Source organism: Arvicanthis niloticus, chromosome 10 (assembly GCF_011762505.2).
Source record: "Arvicanthis niloticus isolate mArvNil1 chromosome 10, mArvNil1.pat.X, whole genome shotgun sequence".
Taxonomy (NCBI): domain Eukaryota; kingdom Metazoa; phylum Chordata; class Mammalia; order Rodentia; family Muridae; genus Arvicanthis; species Arvicanthis niloticus.
Genome location: NC_047667.1, coordinates 62,569,656 through 62,585,718, shown reverse-complemented (window position 1 = coordinate 62,585,718; position 16,063 = coordinate 62,569,656). Strand labels below are relative to the sequence as shown.

The following is a 16,063-nucleotide window of genomic DNA, read 5'->3' as shown; positions in this document are numbered from 1 at the left end:
ATAGGAAAGCAGAGTGAGTACCCATCTAGAAATGCTGGGGGTAAGGACTGGGGATTTGTATTAAAAGATCTTGGGATATTTCAGAGTTGATGAACTCCAGAATAACAAACAGGAGCTGTGCTTACAAGAACACAGGGTGAACTGTAAAGCAAATATGGGGGGTTGTAATAGAAAGGGGCCAGCCATCATGTTCAGGAAGCAGCATGATTTGTGAGGTTTGGGACAGGAGGAGTTAGATGACCCTAGTGTATGTGACTGATGTGACCCTGTCATGGTAGTGTTGTCCAGCAGATCACAGAAGTTGGAGCCTGCTCCTGATGAATGTCAATCTGGAAAAGAGGTCTTTACCAATGTGCAAGTTATGCAACCTGTGGGACTTTAATGAAGAGAATGGTGAGGTAAAATAAGATCCAATCTTTACGGCTGTCATTGAGGACAAAACACCCTGAAATTGGGAGGAAGCTAAGAAAAGCCAGTTGGACTCTTCAGATTTCTGTTTTCTTGAGATCCATTCTTGTTTAGTCCAGACTGCTTGAGATTGCTGTCTATGAGGAAGATGGTCCTTCTGCCCTACCTACCTCCCAAATCTGTGACTCCGGGCATGCATTGACATACCCAACTTTAGTCTGGTTCTTTTAAAAGAAGTATTAGTTAAGAAGTTCAAACAGTAAGTTGGAAGTAAAAATAAAACCTGTGGGCAGAGTAGATTTTAAGATAGATTCATGTGATATCCTTCTCCGAGTCCACCATTTCCACAGCAGACATGTCAGAATGGCTGTGTGAGGACATTTTGCGTCCTCTCTGGAAATCTCTTGAAAATACCATACTTGAAGGAGGACCAGGACAGGAGTAGAATAGTGAAAGGCTGCTGGTGAGGCTGAGAAGTCAAGCCAGTAGCAGTGAGGAGTGGGAAGTATTTGGTTAGGTATCTAGGAGAAATAGAGAGGGCCAGAGTGACAGCTAAAACGTGGCCCTTTTCCATACAGAACTTCTAATCCATCACTGAGACAGGTCTTAGAGGGACGAAGATTGGCTAAGTCTAGCCTTGGGACTGTATGTGACATGACTTTATAGAGAAATTGATGTCAAGCCCCAGTAATGGATGACACTTAGACACAGGCCAGGTGATGAGCATTTAAAGCAAATGAGGGAAACAGGAAGGACCAACAGGGAGGTGGGATTTGTTTGTAGAGTTTAGCCTGCTACTGTGAAGACTCACAGGTTGGATTTTTTTTTTCTTTGAAATAGTAGCCACTTGCCCCAGGATTACTAATGAATGATTATTCAATGTCCAACTGATGCATCCTGCTTGTTTTAATGATACATTTGAAAATTTCTGATGCCCAGGCTGTGTTCTGGTTTCTATCTCCCCCGCTCCTTGCTCAAACTGTTTTTTAACGTTGCCATGTATGTTTTTTAGGCACTTGATGGTCTTTTAATTTTAAATATGTATTTTTTCTGTCTTATTCAGTATATGTGAGAGAATGCCCAAATGCTAAAATGCTGTTGGTTCATTTGTATTTATCATAATTCAGCTTTTTAACCAAGGTTTTCTGATGGGACAGTTTTGGATATTCTTTATTTACAAGAGATTTTCTGATGGGACGGTTTGGGATATTCTTCTTTATTTACAAGAGATTTAATTCCACCCACAAGTAATTTGCTTGTCATCTTTATAACAATTATTCCTTTGAATAATAAATAATGGTTGTAAAATGGATATTATTTTCCCAGACCTTAAGGGAGTTCATTGGGGCATTTTAATCTTATATATTAAGTATTTTGAGATGGATAGCCCTTTTCATGATAGGGCAGCCATTTTCCATTTCTAGTGTTTATTTATTCTTTTATTTTTAGGAATTCATATGTGATTGCTGTATTTACACAATTACCACACCTCCTTCTCCTTCCTTCCTCAATTCTCTCATAACCCCCTTTCCCTCTCAAAATCATGACCCCCCCTTAAACTTTATATTTATATATATATATATGTGTGTGTGTGTGTGTGTGTAGGTATATATACACATATATGCTTAAGTCCACTTAGTGTTGGTCATATGTAGATGTGTTTACAGCTGACCACTTGGCATTAGAGTCTATCAGAGAACTCATCTCTGGATAAAACAGATTCTCCCTCTCCCCCACAGACATTGGCTGTATGTAGCTCTCTATGTGGGAGTGAGATCTTGTGAGAGAGATTTCCAGGTCATGTTGGCAACTCAACTGGTATTGTCATTATGCAGGTCTTGTTTACGTACCATTTTGTTGAGGTTTCACGGGTGCAGAGTTCCCTGTCACTTGATCCCTTACTACTACATGGTGTGAGATACTGTCCTCTGGCTCTTACTGTCTTCCTCCCCTCCCTCTGCTTTCCCTGAGCCTTATGTATAGTGTTGTACCAAGGTCAGAGACCCACTGTCACTTAGTCTCCATATTTGACCACTTGTGGATCACTGCGGCATTCTCCATTGGCTGCAAGAAAGCTTTGGTGATGAGGGGAGAGAGCTATGCTCACCAGGCGGGGACAGAGTGTGGGCTCTCCTTTCCATAGAATTTTAAGGACAGGCACACAATATTGCTAACGGTCTTCTTGATCTATTAACTGCCTTGTCTCTTTTCCTTCATAGCTATCCTGAAATACTCTAAATACGCAGACATGTGTGTCTGAAGAGAGCAATGGTGTACAGGCAACTTTATCTAGTTTTAACAGCACCTCTTGCTGTTTCTTTTATTGCTGTTGAGTAAGACACAGGCAAGAGTGTGAGAGCCTTGTGCATCTGGTGCGTGGCTACTGTTACCCCTGTTGACTCACTAGGTGACAGTTAGGGCAGCTGCTCATGCCTTAGGTCTGTTTCTGAGATCTCTGTTGTTTCTTACTACCTCTGTTTCCATGACTAATTTACTGTTTAGGACTGCATCATATAAATCACACTACTTCTTAATAGTTAATAGTTAGGTCCAGGTACTATGTAGGAGAAATCTTTCTATCTAGCTTGTTTAGTTTTCCAAAGATTTCTTAGGTATTACTGTACTTTTAAGTTTTAAATGACTCCCATATTTGTTGAAATTACATTATAACTTAACATAAACTTTTGTAGTCATTGATAGAAACTGATTCTCAAACATCTGTTTCTTGGAGTCTTCTTTTATGTCGGGGTTCACACAGCATGACTGACAGGAAGGAAACTAAAAGCACATTTTCCTCTCTGCTTACAAGTTAATTTTCATTTCACAGATTATAGTAATCACGGACCTAAATGTTCGATTCCAGCTATTTCACTGTGGTGCTTAATTTAATAGGGAGATATTCTTTATGTGCAGATGAACAGTCTTGATTTTCAATGTCTTTCTTGATTCATATACCTTCATTAAAGCTTCAAATAAGAATGTGGAACATATATGCAGTTTGCTGATATATTTAAAAAAAAAAAAAAAACTACGTTGGAAATCTTCAGAATCACTTTCTCTTTGTGGGCTCATTATGCAGTGTTAGTAGGAGAATTCCTCAGCACTGGGAGTCTCAATGGACCAGGCTCACCCTGTCCATCTCTGGTAAAGTGATGGAAGCTGAGGAAGGATGAAAAGCTGAGAGATGTTTTAGTGACTGAGGATGTGATCAGATAAAGTGGTCCAGTGACCTCAAGATCATCTTCAGACTTCTGACAGGGCATTTGGGTTCATATAGGGGAAGGCGTGGGCAAGGAGCAAGAGATACACTTGATTAAGCAGCCTGGTAAAGGAATGGTCTGAGTTACCACAGTCTAGGCCAGTGGTTCTCAGTTTCCCTAATGTTGGTATCCTTTAGTTCAGTTTCTTATGTTGTGGTGACCCCAAACAATAAAATTATTTTTATTTCTACTTTGTAACTGAAACTTGGTCACTGTCCTAGTTATAATGTAAGTACCTGTCTTCTGATAGTCTTAGATCCCTGTGAAAGGGTCCTTTGACTCTCAAAGGGGTCATGACTCACAGATTGAGAAACACTGGTCTAGGCTCTGCTTCTGTATGGTGAGAAGAAAAAAACCTGTTACCGTTGTTACCACCGAAGGGGAATCTGGGTCCTATGAGAGTCTGATAACTGTCCAGTGCAGTTCTGCTGTTCCTGGAGTCTAAGGGGGACTTTCAGTGATTGCAGGACTGTCATGGCAGCCTCATCTCTTCCCTCAGCCTTAAAGAGGATGAGAGAAGTCAAGACAGACTCTACCTGTGAGAGCAGATTGCCTGCGCAGAGTGAAGCTGGTGTCTGAGCCAGAGTGACAAGAGACAGACAGGAAATGAAAGCAGAGGTGCCACACCAGGCTTCTGTCCTGATTTCTGTTACCTGTTGGGCACAGGGAGGGTTCAGTGCTTACGATCCAATGCGGCTTCTAAGTGGCCAATCTGTCATGGCGACTGCCAATGGTATTCTTTGAAAGAGTTGTCACTGTGCATTGTAATGGTGGTATTTGAACCCTTCTGTGTTTCTCTTGGTATCACAAGCAAATCTCAGAGTAGAGGAATGGCACACAGATTTGTTCTTTGCTTTGCTTTGGTTTTTGAGACAGGATCTCCTCACATAGCTCAAGCTTGTAATTGTCAATCTTCCTGTTTCCACCCCTGAATACTGGACTCACAGAGGAACCACGTTCTGCTGTGTGTGTGTGTGTGTGTGTGTGTGTGTGTGTGTGTGTTCCAATGTTCCCCTCCATGCAATTGGAATAAAAGACTCCAAACGCCTGAATTTTAGGTCAGAATTATTTAAATTGTTTGCAATGGTTTTAACACTAGATGTGTTTACATGAACATAGTGTCCATTTGTTGTGTCTTTGTCCTTCCTGCTGGGGAATCAGGGAACTCTGTCCAGACTGAACACTGGAGAGAGACATGAAGCTTCCAGGATCTTCTTCTCAGTCAGGTAGGCCTGGCAAAGCCAGGGTCTGTGCACTGCAGCTCCCGCATCTTAGCACTTTATTACTCAACTCCAGAAACTCACTCACGGAGGGTAGAAAGTGATCTGAGAGGGTTTCTTTCCCATGGAGGTGAGCTTGTTTGCAAACGTTGACCTTTTGCAAGATTTTCATTCATTATGTCAGATATGCAGGGCTAGTAATGGGTTTGAGGTTCAACAGTTTATCATGGTAGGCATTTGGAATTTCAGTCGTATGAGGTCAAAGTTTTAATCAAGGTGGTGATCAGGAAGCTAAGCTGTCATGCCATTTCTGGGGCTGGAGACTGCCTTTGTGTCTGCTCTGATGGCAGGAGATGCTTCCTGAAGATCTAGCCTTCTGCCACAGTTACTGTAACCTCGGATCCATAGATTCCTAATATTTGTGAAACTTGACCTACAGCCACTTCTCTTTCTATTTAGTCATAGATCTTTTATTTCCTTTAGGGTTCTACCCTAGTAGTGATGCTTAGAAAATACTCTAATGCCTCATCATCACACTGATGATTTAATCCAGCCGATACTTTTAGTGTGTTGTGTAAATTAAGGGCATTGTTTCTCTCTCTCTCTCTCTCTCTCTCTCTCTCTCTCTCTCTCTCTCTCTCTCTCTCTCTCTCTGTGTGTGTGTGTGTGTGTGTGTGTGTCTATGTGTCTGTGTGTCTGTGACATGTGCATACCCATGAAGAGGCCAGAGGAGGATGCCAGGTCCCTCTCTACCATTCTCTTCCTTGTTCCCGAGACAATGTCCCTTAATGAACCCGGACTGGGCAAGCAGTCAGTAAGCCCCAGGTTCCTCCTGTCTCCACTGCCCATAGCGCTGGGTTTCAAGGCCTGAGCTCAGCCATACCAAGCTTTTAGCATGAGTGCTATGGGTTTTAACTCATGTCTTCATTCCGGTGTGGCGAGCATGCAGTTATTTACTGAGTCATCGCCACGGTGCCAATGCCATTTATTTTTCACTCCCTACTCAGCACATCGTTATTTAGCAAGTAATCAATTACTGCTAAATGGATGTATTAATTCTGCGCTCACGTACTTGCTCGAGTTGTTTTTCAGCTCTTTACTGGTTTTATTCATTAATTTCCCATATGGCCTTAATTATCAAGGCTATAGATAACATTATTTTCATTTGAAAGTAATATTTGTCTCACTTTAGTCTTCTTTAAATATATCTATTGATAATTACTTTTTATTCTAATAGATCATAAAATGATGTTATTAGATTATAAAATGTTTTAAAAACAAAATTTGTATTAGAAAGTAAGCTTATTAATTTCTCAGGGAGTTTATTATGTTTCCATAATAATATTATTATTATTTATAATATAATAAATAAACATAGAATAAAATATATTTTTAAATAAAAATAATTTAAATAATTTATTATTTTAAAAATTCCTATAATATATATTTCAATCATACTTGTGCCCTCCCTACTCTCCTCTCAGATACCCCCACCTCCCCATCCACCCAGTGTCACACACATGCTCGCATGCATGATCTTTTACCACAATGATCTGTCAGTATTTTCTTTTAAATCCACCATGTTTAAGCTGTGTTGGCCGACCACTCCTGGCTGTGGGGCCTGCTTGGTGCTGTGGTTGATACATCAGGTGTCACAGCATTAAGAGAAATGGACTAACCTTCTCCTAGCAGCAATCTAATGCCAATAGTTCCTAAGGGAGGAGTGGGACTCTGTGCCCACTTCTCTTCCTCTCTGCTGGGATTTTGTCTGGCTTGCAAGTCTTGTGGATGTTGTCACAATCACTGAGAGTTCATACGTACATCTGCCCTTTTGTCTCCAGAAAATTACTGTCTCTCTGACATCATCCTCCACCGCTGGCTCTTGCCAGCTGTGTTAATTGCCATCTATTGCAAGAGGTTTCTCTGCTGAGAGCTGAGTGATGCACTGATGACGTGGTGTGGTGGCATCTCTTGCTCTGTCCACTTCACAGAACAATAGCAGTAGGTTCTTCAATAAGGTTCATAACCTTTTAGCCACAGATTCTTGGCCTTATTGGCAGTTGGAATTTTATCCCTTGGAGCTGACCTTAAATCCAATAAAAAAAATAGTTGGTTACTCCCATAGCATTTATGGCAATATTGCATCAGTGGGTATACCTTGCCAGGCAGGTCATTAACTGAGGCTTGTAAAGACTGGTAAGACTGGTGATTAATCATCTCCTCCAGGAGAGCATAGCATCTTTCAGTTCTATGAAAGCTAGCCAGTAGGGATGAAGCTTCCAACTGAATATCAGTTTTAGATCTCCTTGCTCTATGAGTCAAGTATGGGGATTCAAGTATGGGATTCAGCAATAGGCTTAATAATCAAGCGTGAGAGATATTCAGTAACGTTGGCAATAGCTTGTAATGTTTGGAGGAGTGGGGTCTATGGAATCCCGTTGACTAACAACTCAAGAAGAGATAACTAATTCCTGGTACTGGCTATTTTTTTATTTGGTAGTGTGTAGTATCTAGTTGGAGTATTGCCTCCTTTCCCCACCCCATTACATGGTAATTCTGTTTAAGCTCTTTTATATGCGTTTATATTTTAGGAAGCTTCTATAGTAGTAGGTTTCAATGTGGCTCTTTCCAAAGGCTTGTATATACCTTCAAACCACCCCCTCTACCCTGCCATCCCACCCCACCCCACTTAATCATTTTCCCCTTTCCCCCATTTCTAACACTATATTCTATTTCCCCTTTCTTGAAACACAGGGGCAAACGCTTTATTTTTCTTCTTCTCTCCTTTGTGCTGCTAATGTCATGTCTTAGTTTCTTGCTATAATGGAATTCCTACCAAAAGCAACTTAAGGAAGAAAGGTTTATTCTGGCTCACAGTTCAAGGTATAATACGTAGTCACGGTGGCCAAGTCAAGGCAGTGGGACCTTGAACAGCTGATCACATCACATCTGTAGTCAGAAAGCAAGGGGACGAGTGTGCACACACTGTCACTTGGGTTCTTTACCCCATTTTATACAGCTCAGGATCCCTTGCCCAAGGAATGCCTCCACCCACAATTACCATGGCACTTCCCACATAAAATAATCCCCCATAGGCATGTCCAGAGCCCATCTCGCAGGCAGTCTTAGATTCTGTCAGGTTGGCAGTTAACATTGGCTATCTTAGTCTTCTATTCTCTGTGTAAAATACTCTGTGATTTTGTGTCTATGTGTCAACCCACCAACTGATTTTCAGTTTTGAGCCAGTGGTTCTCTGGTAAAGGTTTGAGCTGTAACTGTTCACTCACTCTTCCTCACTCATTCCTTCCTCCTTCTATTCCTCCATCCATCGCCTTCACTGTGATGGTTGAGTTTGTGCTTTTATTGGATGAGGAAGTCAGGTGATAGATGGGTTGTTGCTGCAAACACTGATGATCACAACTCTCCAGGGCCGGGAGGGGAGGTTATTCATTTTTAGTATGAATAACTTGTGATGAAAAAAAATGGCCTAAGCATTTGGGACTGCTCAGCAAGAGTGGCATACATGGGCCTGATACTGGACAGTCCAGGAAGGGTGGACTTATCTTCTAGGAAGGCCTTGCTCCAGGCTGCAGGATGGAGGAGAGAGAACAGTTGGGAAATTCTCCCAACTGAATTTTACTGTGTCTTTTTCAGTACTGAGATGGCATCCTGGCTTCAATTCTGTTGCTGTGTTACAATAGCCTCACAATAGCAATTTTTGGGGGGAGGGGGAAACGTTTATTTTATGTCACAATTTCAAGTTATAGTTCATCATTGAGGGGGAGGGGACTTGAAACACTCATAACACATCAGTGGAGAGAAGAGCAGAGAGATGAGACTGTCTGCATGCCTACTGCTCAGCTCAAACTCTCTACAGTCATACAGTCCAGGATCTAGGCCTAGGGGATGGTGCTGCCCACAGTGGGCTGGGTTTTCCCTCCCCATTTAACTGAATGAAGACAATTCCCCACAGAGATACCCACATGCCAACCTGGTCTTCAAATAAATGGTTCTCCATTTAAGACTCTTTTTAGGTAATTCTAGATTGTGTCATGTTGACAGATGTAAATAGTACCTGCCAGAGAAAGAAAAAAAGATGTAATTTACAGTGTTTGCCAACTTCCATGATGAAAGTATTCCCACCAGAGATGGTTTAAGCTGTTAAGGTGAACTCAGCAGACTTGGAAAATACCTAATAATTGCACAGTTCTTGTCCCAAGCTGGCTCTTTGTACCACAGATGCCCTGCTCCCCATCCTTGCCAGGTCCTGTGCCACCACCACCTTTGTGAACTCCTCCCATCTGCAATCTTCTTGTTCCCTGATCATTTGGAAGCTGGATCAACTGTGTTCCTTGTCAATTTTGATAGCCTAGTCTAAGCCATATTGAAAGCCTTGATTTCCTCACAAGAATGAACTCCTTATTTTAGGGGTTCAAGCAAAACTAATTATGGCTTGTATGATTAGCTCATCTTGTAAGGAAGCATCTGTTCACCTTGAGGTGCTGTTGACTGATGCAGGGGATTCAGAAACCCAAACAATTGCAGATGTGAGTATTTTTAAAGTCTCACCTGCTCTTCTTATCTCGCTAATGAAGACCCTTCATATGAAGCTCACCATTGGTGAGGACATGTGGGAAGTGTGTGGAGGGCAGACTCTTTGCTGAAATATCTCCCATGCATCCACTGACTCAGCCGCCCAGGGGAAGGTTTGGGGGCATTCAGGGTGGCTCTATGTGTCGGGAAACGGCTTCATAACTTTTTAATTTACTTTGCACCAGAAAGTGGTCACTGTGAGGGCACTTCCTTCAGGAGTAGAGTGAATCTCGGTGCTCAGAATCACAGTAGGTGGAGGAAGATTTATAAGGTAGAGCCATTGAGTACACGTTTTTATGTTTGTGTATGTGTGTGTTTCTCGTGCATTTTCTTTCCTTTTTAAAATACTAATTCTGTTTTGTTGTCATTGTTGTTTCTTAGCCTGTTTGCTTTCTAAAGAGAGAGAGAAAGAAGGCCTGGAGTTGGGTGGGAAGGATTTGGAGAGGTGTGTGTGTGTGTGGGGGGGGGAAGATCTGGGAACTGTGATGGCTACGTGTTGTATGAAAAATATTTTAAATAATAAAATCGTTAAGTCTATAACTGGAAATAAAAAGTAGAGCCATCAAAGGATTGTTTAAACTCCCACCTGAGGAACAGGTGGCCTTGTTCCTCAGATTACCTGCTTCCTGGTCCCTTCTCAAACTTCCCTGTGTGGATCTCTTCCTGTGGTGCATTACACGGCCTTGATAAGAAAGATCACCCAAGAGATGTGAGCTCAATGTTTGAGTTTTGTGGAATCAGCACTCAACAATCCTTTGAGGTTTTTCTAGTGCTGGGAGCCAGGCTGAGTCTTCATCTTGTCGCTGGGATTCCAGCTGGGTTCCTAGTTCTCAACCCCTTCCCCTTGTACAGAGCAAATGTGAGATTCTAGTTCCCTTACAGTTCATGGGGGCTTCAGAAGCTGCATCTCACTGAGAGGGCTCTGGATGGTCAAGAGATTCCCTCGCTCCTTCTCTCCCTTCCTCTCCCTCCCAAGAGATCACCTCAAAACACAAAGAAAATGGTTATGGACACACATTTTGGCGACATTCATATATAAAGATAACTAATCGTACCTTCCTATTTTGTATAAAAGTGTCCACAACCAGAACCTCACATTAGCTCTGCACAGGGCAGATCAATGCTGTTACACTGTGATCCAGGAGACAAGAAGCAAGAGATTGAGTAGCCCAGTCTCCCCCAATGGCAAACTCCCAATGATATAAATACCTCCCATTCGGCTTTACTGTGATGATTAACTGTCAACTTGGCAGAATCCAGTATCCCTGGAGATGTGCCTCTAGGCATGCCTGATGGGATTGAGGTAGGAAGGCCCATGCACTATGATAGGGTCATCCCCTGGCAGGGATCTGGGACTGTATAATTGGAGAAGGGAGCTGAGCGGCAGCAAGCATCCATGTCTCTCTACTTGCTTATGGCGCCTTCAGCCCAAACCTCTTAACACCGCAAGGAGCTTTTGTAATGTGCCCTGTGTTTGCTTTTCCTTCCTTTATCTACCGGAAGCACACACAGCCCTCAGATAGTTTTTATTCAGTTCCTCAAAGATGACACCTTTCTATTATGTCTCTTGATATTCTCTACTTTTGGTTCTTCAACTTGTCACGAACACCCTTCTTTCTGAAACCTAAGTAACTGCTACTCAGTTTCTGGTCAGCACAAACTTCTGCATCGTTTGTGTATGGCTTCTCTCAGTCTCCTAAGTCCGTGTGCACCAAGAACATTCTCTGGACCCAGAGAGCTCTGCACAACCAGTGCTGTGCGCTCACGGCTCCCTGGAGTGACGTCACAGGCTAGCTTGCTTTACGCTGCAGTCTTTGTGCTGAACTCCGCCGAGTTTGGCAAATAACAGATGCTCAATACTGTTTTCCAATGAGCAAGAGTAAAGAAGAGTCCGGTACACGTGTCAGCTACAGGTTTGCCTGGTGAATCAAAAGGACTTGTGCGTGGAAGAGCCCCCCCACCCTCTTACCCTCCCCCCAATCCAAAATGCTTAATCCAGCACGTGATTGGCTTAGCTCCATCCCAGCACGTGATTGGCTTAACCCCACAACACGTGATTTGCTTAGCCCCACCTTTGTAGCCAGGCTTTCCTCTTTGGCTACTTGAATCTTTGTGTGACTCCACCTGCTACTTGATCTGTGCCTTGGAGCGCTCAAGTAGGCCCATTCCCTATTCTGGGTTGTAATCACAGCCAGAATTTCCCATCATGCATTCCTGTTCCACCAGTCTCCTCCTCGCCCTTATAAGCACCCCAGCCCTTCAAACCATTATACATGAAAAGTTGCCTTATGCTATGCAAGCTGTTTACCTAATAACATATGAAGAATAGCGCCCATGGGAGGTCAGAGCATCCCAGAACATGGCGTTGTGTGGTGGTACCGCCATTTGCTTGATTATTGTTTTATATACCGATAGACAAAATACCTTAACTTTCTGATCTTTGCGTCCATCAGCACTCTGACTAGTAACGACTAGTTACTAGGAAACGCATCAGCTGAGGTACACCAAGCAGCACTGTATAATGGACTTTCCCCGACACCTTCATGCGGTATTTTACTTAGTTCTTACACCTTAAGGGAGTGTACAACAATGAAGCCTTTTAACGGCAGAGGAAGCGATCCGCGTGAGGTCCCTCGATTGATGAGTGGCTGCCATGTACTGGCAAACTTCTTAGTTCCTGTGACTTCCAGAGCTGCATCCTGGGTCATCATAGCAGTTCCCAGTCCTAAGCTCCCTCACCGTTTCTCAGTTCCCAGCACCTGCTGTGGAGTCTGCTTATACTCACCGCTTCTTCTGACCCAGACAGGAAAGGCTTCTGTACCCACTAGTGGTTCCACAGAATGTTATATATCACAAAAAAGGAGCCATGATCCTCTCATTCTAAAACAGCTGGAGAGCAACAGCAGAAGACCGAATCTCAACATACCACCCATTCACACTTCTGAGTAAGAGAAACTTCCAACAAAAGCTCCAGGTTAATTTACCATGGAGAAGAGACAAAGGGTGATCTATCACACAAGTGTTCTCTGTGCATCTGGGATTGTGGGTGATTCATCCAAACAGGTGTAGGTGATACCTCAGCGATTATGAGACCCGTGAAGGGCAATGGCCTCCATCATGACAAGTTCATGTCTTTGAACCTTTAAACTCTTCAGAATGTCACATTTTAGCATTGATCTATTTTTAAAATGTAATAGGATTAAAAAAAAAGGCATAAATTGTAACACAGCTTCACTCCTTAGATAATTTATGTGTATTTGAATATTCTTAATGTATCTTTCTGAACACATTGTAAAATGGTAATGAACGTTTCATAAGCCAATAGCAATTATTGCCTGGGAGACAGAAGTAACTAATGGAAATATTGACTCCGTTCAGTGCATTAAAATGTTCATCATCTGATCAAAGTTTCATCAAACATTAGCTGTATGTTGTATTTTTTGGAATTATTGCTTACGTTAGCGTTTACTTTTACTGTGATGATATAAACGTAGTCTTCCCCAGTTGAAATAAACAATCCATGTCTTGGAACGGGTGGTGATTTCTAGTTAAACTTGGGATGGAGTGTTTCAAACTATGATGCATTTGTAAACAACTGAATTTTCTATTTTTTTTTTTAAGGATTTGGAAATATCTCCCCACGAACTGAAGGTGGAAAAATATTCTGTATCATCTATGCTTTGCTGGGAATTCCCCTCTTTGGCTTTCTACTGGCTGGGGTTGGTGATCAGCTGGGAACAATATTTGGAAAAGGAATTGCCAAAGTGGAAGACACATTTATTGTGAGTAGCACCAACTTCTTGCTGCATCTATTTAGTGTTTCGTTTAAATACGTTACATAGTCTAGCACCTTAGATAATGTAGACCTTCAGTTGTCTTTTATATAATAATTTCTATGCCTCTTAGCATGCCACTCACTGCATTTGGCTTATTTGCATATTTAGTTTCTTGAGTAAAATGAAAAATTATGTACAAGAAAACAGAAATGTAATCTTCCTGAAGTTGTATGGTGTCCTAATTGTTTTCTCTGTGTGTGTTCATGTGCAAACTTTTGCCTCTCTCTCTCTCTCTCTCTCTCTCTCTCTCTCTCTCTCTCTCTCTCTGTGTGTGTGTGTGTGTGTGTGTAGAAGTCAGTGTATACTCTGGGGTGTCCCCTCTCAGGTACCATTTGATTTGCTTTTTGATATAAGGTCTCTAAATGGCTCAGAATTCTCAGTGGCCGATTGTCCAGTGAGTGTCTCTGGACCTGTTTGCTCTACCTATCCAACACTTGAATTTCAATCATGAGCCACCACTGCCTTTGTTATGTGGCTTCTGTGGATTGAATGGATGCCCTCATATTTGTAAGGCAAACACTTTACATAACTGTGCTATCTCTTGAGGCCTCACTGATGTTCTTTAAAAGTAGCTTCCTTTCAAACCTTTGTTTTATTTATTTTATGTGTTTTCATTTTATTTATTTTATATGCATGAGTGTTTCCCTGCATCTGTGTCTGTGTATTGTGTAAATGCTTTGTGTCCATAGAAGTTAGAAGAGGGCATCAGATCTCCTGGAACTAGAGTTATAGATGGTTCTGAGCCACTGCATGGATGCTGTGAACTAAACACAGGTCCTCTGCAAGAGCAACAAGTGCTTTTAACTGCTGGCACCCCTATCTAGCCCCAAATCTTTATTTTTCTTATTTGAGCACTACTAACAACAGTTTTACATTGTTCATAGCAGTAAATGTTAAAAACTTAATCCTCAAAGCAAATAGCTGGCAATATTTTTATTTTGAAAATAAAATTTGATTGCTGCCGTCTGTTGTCTTATGGGTCCTTTTGGGCAGGTTGTAATAATAAATATCACAAGCTCCTTCAGTGGTAGAACTCAGTTAAACAAAACTCATCTACAGAAGGCAGCAGTTCAGAAGAATCCAAGATAGTAAGCGTGAGGGTGTTTGTGGTCATGGTATGTTTAGGATATGTGTGGACAGTGTTAGGATTCTATTATTGAATCCAGGGGGTAGCATGGTGATGGTGGTACCATACACCTTTAGTCCCAGCACTTGGGAAGCAGAGACAGAATCCAAGGCCAGCTTGGTCTACAGAGCAACTTCCGGGACAGGCAGGGCTGCACAAAGAAAAACCAGAAAGAAATAAAAAAGTTGCTATTACTGAATTTTAAGTGAAAAAAATTAAGATTCTGTGATCGTCACGTTTGTATTCTTGAAGAAAATCATAGAAGAATAAATGGTTGTGTTTGCACATATGTTAAGCATCTTCGGCCACGAGCACTGCAAAGCCTTACATCTATCATTCAATCATTTTGTCATTTCATATACACTTCAGTGAAGCACGTATTCATAGTACCCCAGCAAAATATAACAACTGACTCACGGTTTCAATCTTAGCATCAGAGATCAAAGCTAGCTCGTGAACATTTTTACTACTGGAGTGGATGAGACATGGTTATTCCAAAATAGGACGTTTTATTTTCTTATACATGTTAGACTCTGTTTTCCTCACCAGGAAGACAGACCCAGTGCATGAACTGGTGATGATACATTCAGTAAAATTTTGACCACTCATCCCATCCTGCTCAGTGTTTGTCATACCATATACCTGCCAGTCATTTACAAACCTTCGAGCCTTCATGGTGGTATCCTTTCCATGGCCCTGATGTGTGATGCCAAGCACTTTGGAACAACTTTTAGGGTATAAATTCATTCAAGTCTCTCACACAAAATGAAGACGGTAGTTCAGAGACTTCCCCATGGTCACTCCCATTCTGTGATTTTTATATGTCTTTATCTCTAGAAAGATTTCACCCTATCATTAAACGACTATCATTTTATAAAAAACATTCAATTATTTATTTGTATGTGTGTATACCATGTTGCTCATGTGGAGGTCAGAGGACAATTTGCAGGAATTGGCTCTCATGGGTCCATGTGGGTGCTGGGTTTGAACTCATGTCATCAGGCTTGGTGGCAAGCACCTTTATTTATATTCTGAGCCATCTCATCATCCCCATTCAGTTGTTTTCACAGGGCATGGGCTATAACCTACAGCTGGTGCCGTGTATAAGACAGTCGGTTGGTAAAGAAAGAGGCATGGCAACTCGGCCAGCCAGGCTAGCAGCAACGCCCACCTGCAATCCTGGTACACGGGAGGCTGAGTTGGGAGCTCCAGGTGGTCTGAATCACACCTTAGTGGCACTTTGCTTTAAAAATAACAAGAAAGTGATTCATCTCAAATGGGAGCTGGAGATGAGCCGGATTCCATCCTTAATTATAAGGAATCCTTATTGAAGAACCAGGTGCAAAGCAACCAAACCTGAACAGGTGCTGCGGTGACAGGCGAGGTCAGGCTTGCCAAGTCATAGCCTTGCCCGCAGATCCAGTGGCCTGTAGTCCCACAGGCTTCTCGCTCACCTCGGACTCAGATGCAGACTCCCGTAGTGTCAGATCTGGTCAACTGAATGAATGTCCTTGTCCGTGTTTCCCATTTCCCAGCGGTGCATATGCCGTGCTTGCCCAGGTTTCTCGGTTGGCACTTATCCCTCGGCTGTGTGCTCGCAACATAGACGAATTTCATTAA

At 42.2% G+C, this 16,063-nt stretch overlaps 1 protein-coding gene across 5 annotated transcripts in view; it reads left to right on the top strand.

The window, feature by feature from the left end:
- The window catches only part of Kcnk2 (potassium two pore domain channel subfamily K member 2), a 183,824-nt gene that overhangs the window by 114,727 nt on the left and 53,034 nt on the right, over positions 1-16,063 (top strand). For all 5 annotated transcript variants that reach the window (XM_034513391.2, XM_076941594.1, XM_034513392.2 and 2 more), the window contains exon 4: positions 13,103-13,263. In XM_034513391.2, the coding sequence (XP_034369282.1) occupies positions 13,103-13,263 (161 nt within the window). The remainder of the gene's footprint in view (positions 1-13,102; positions 13,264-16,063) is intronic.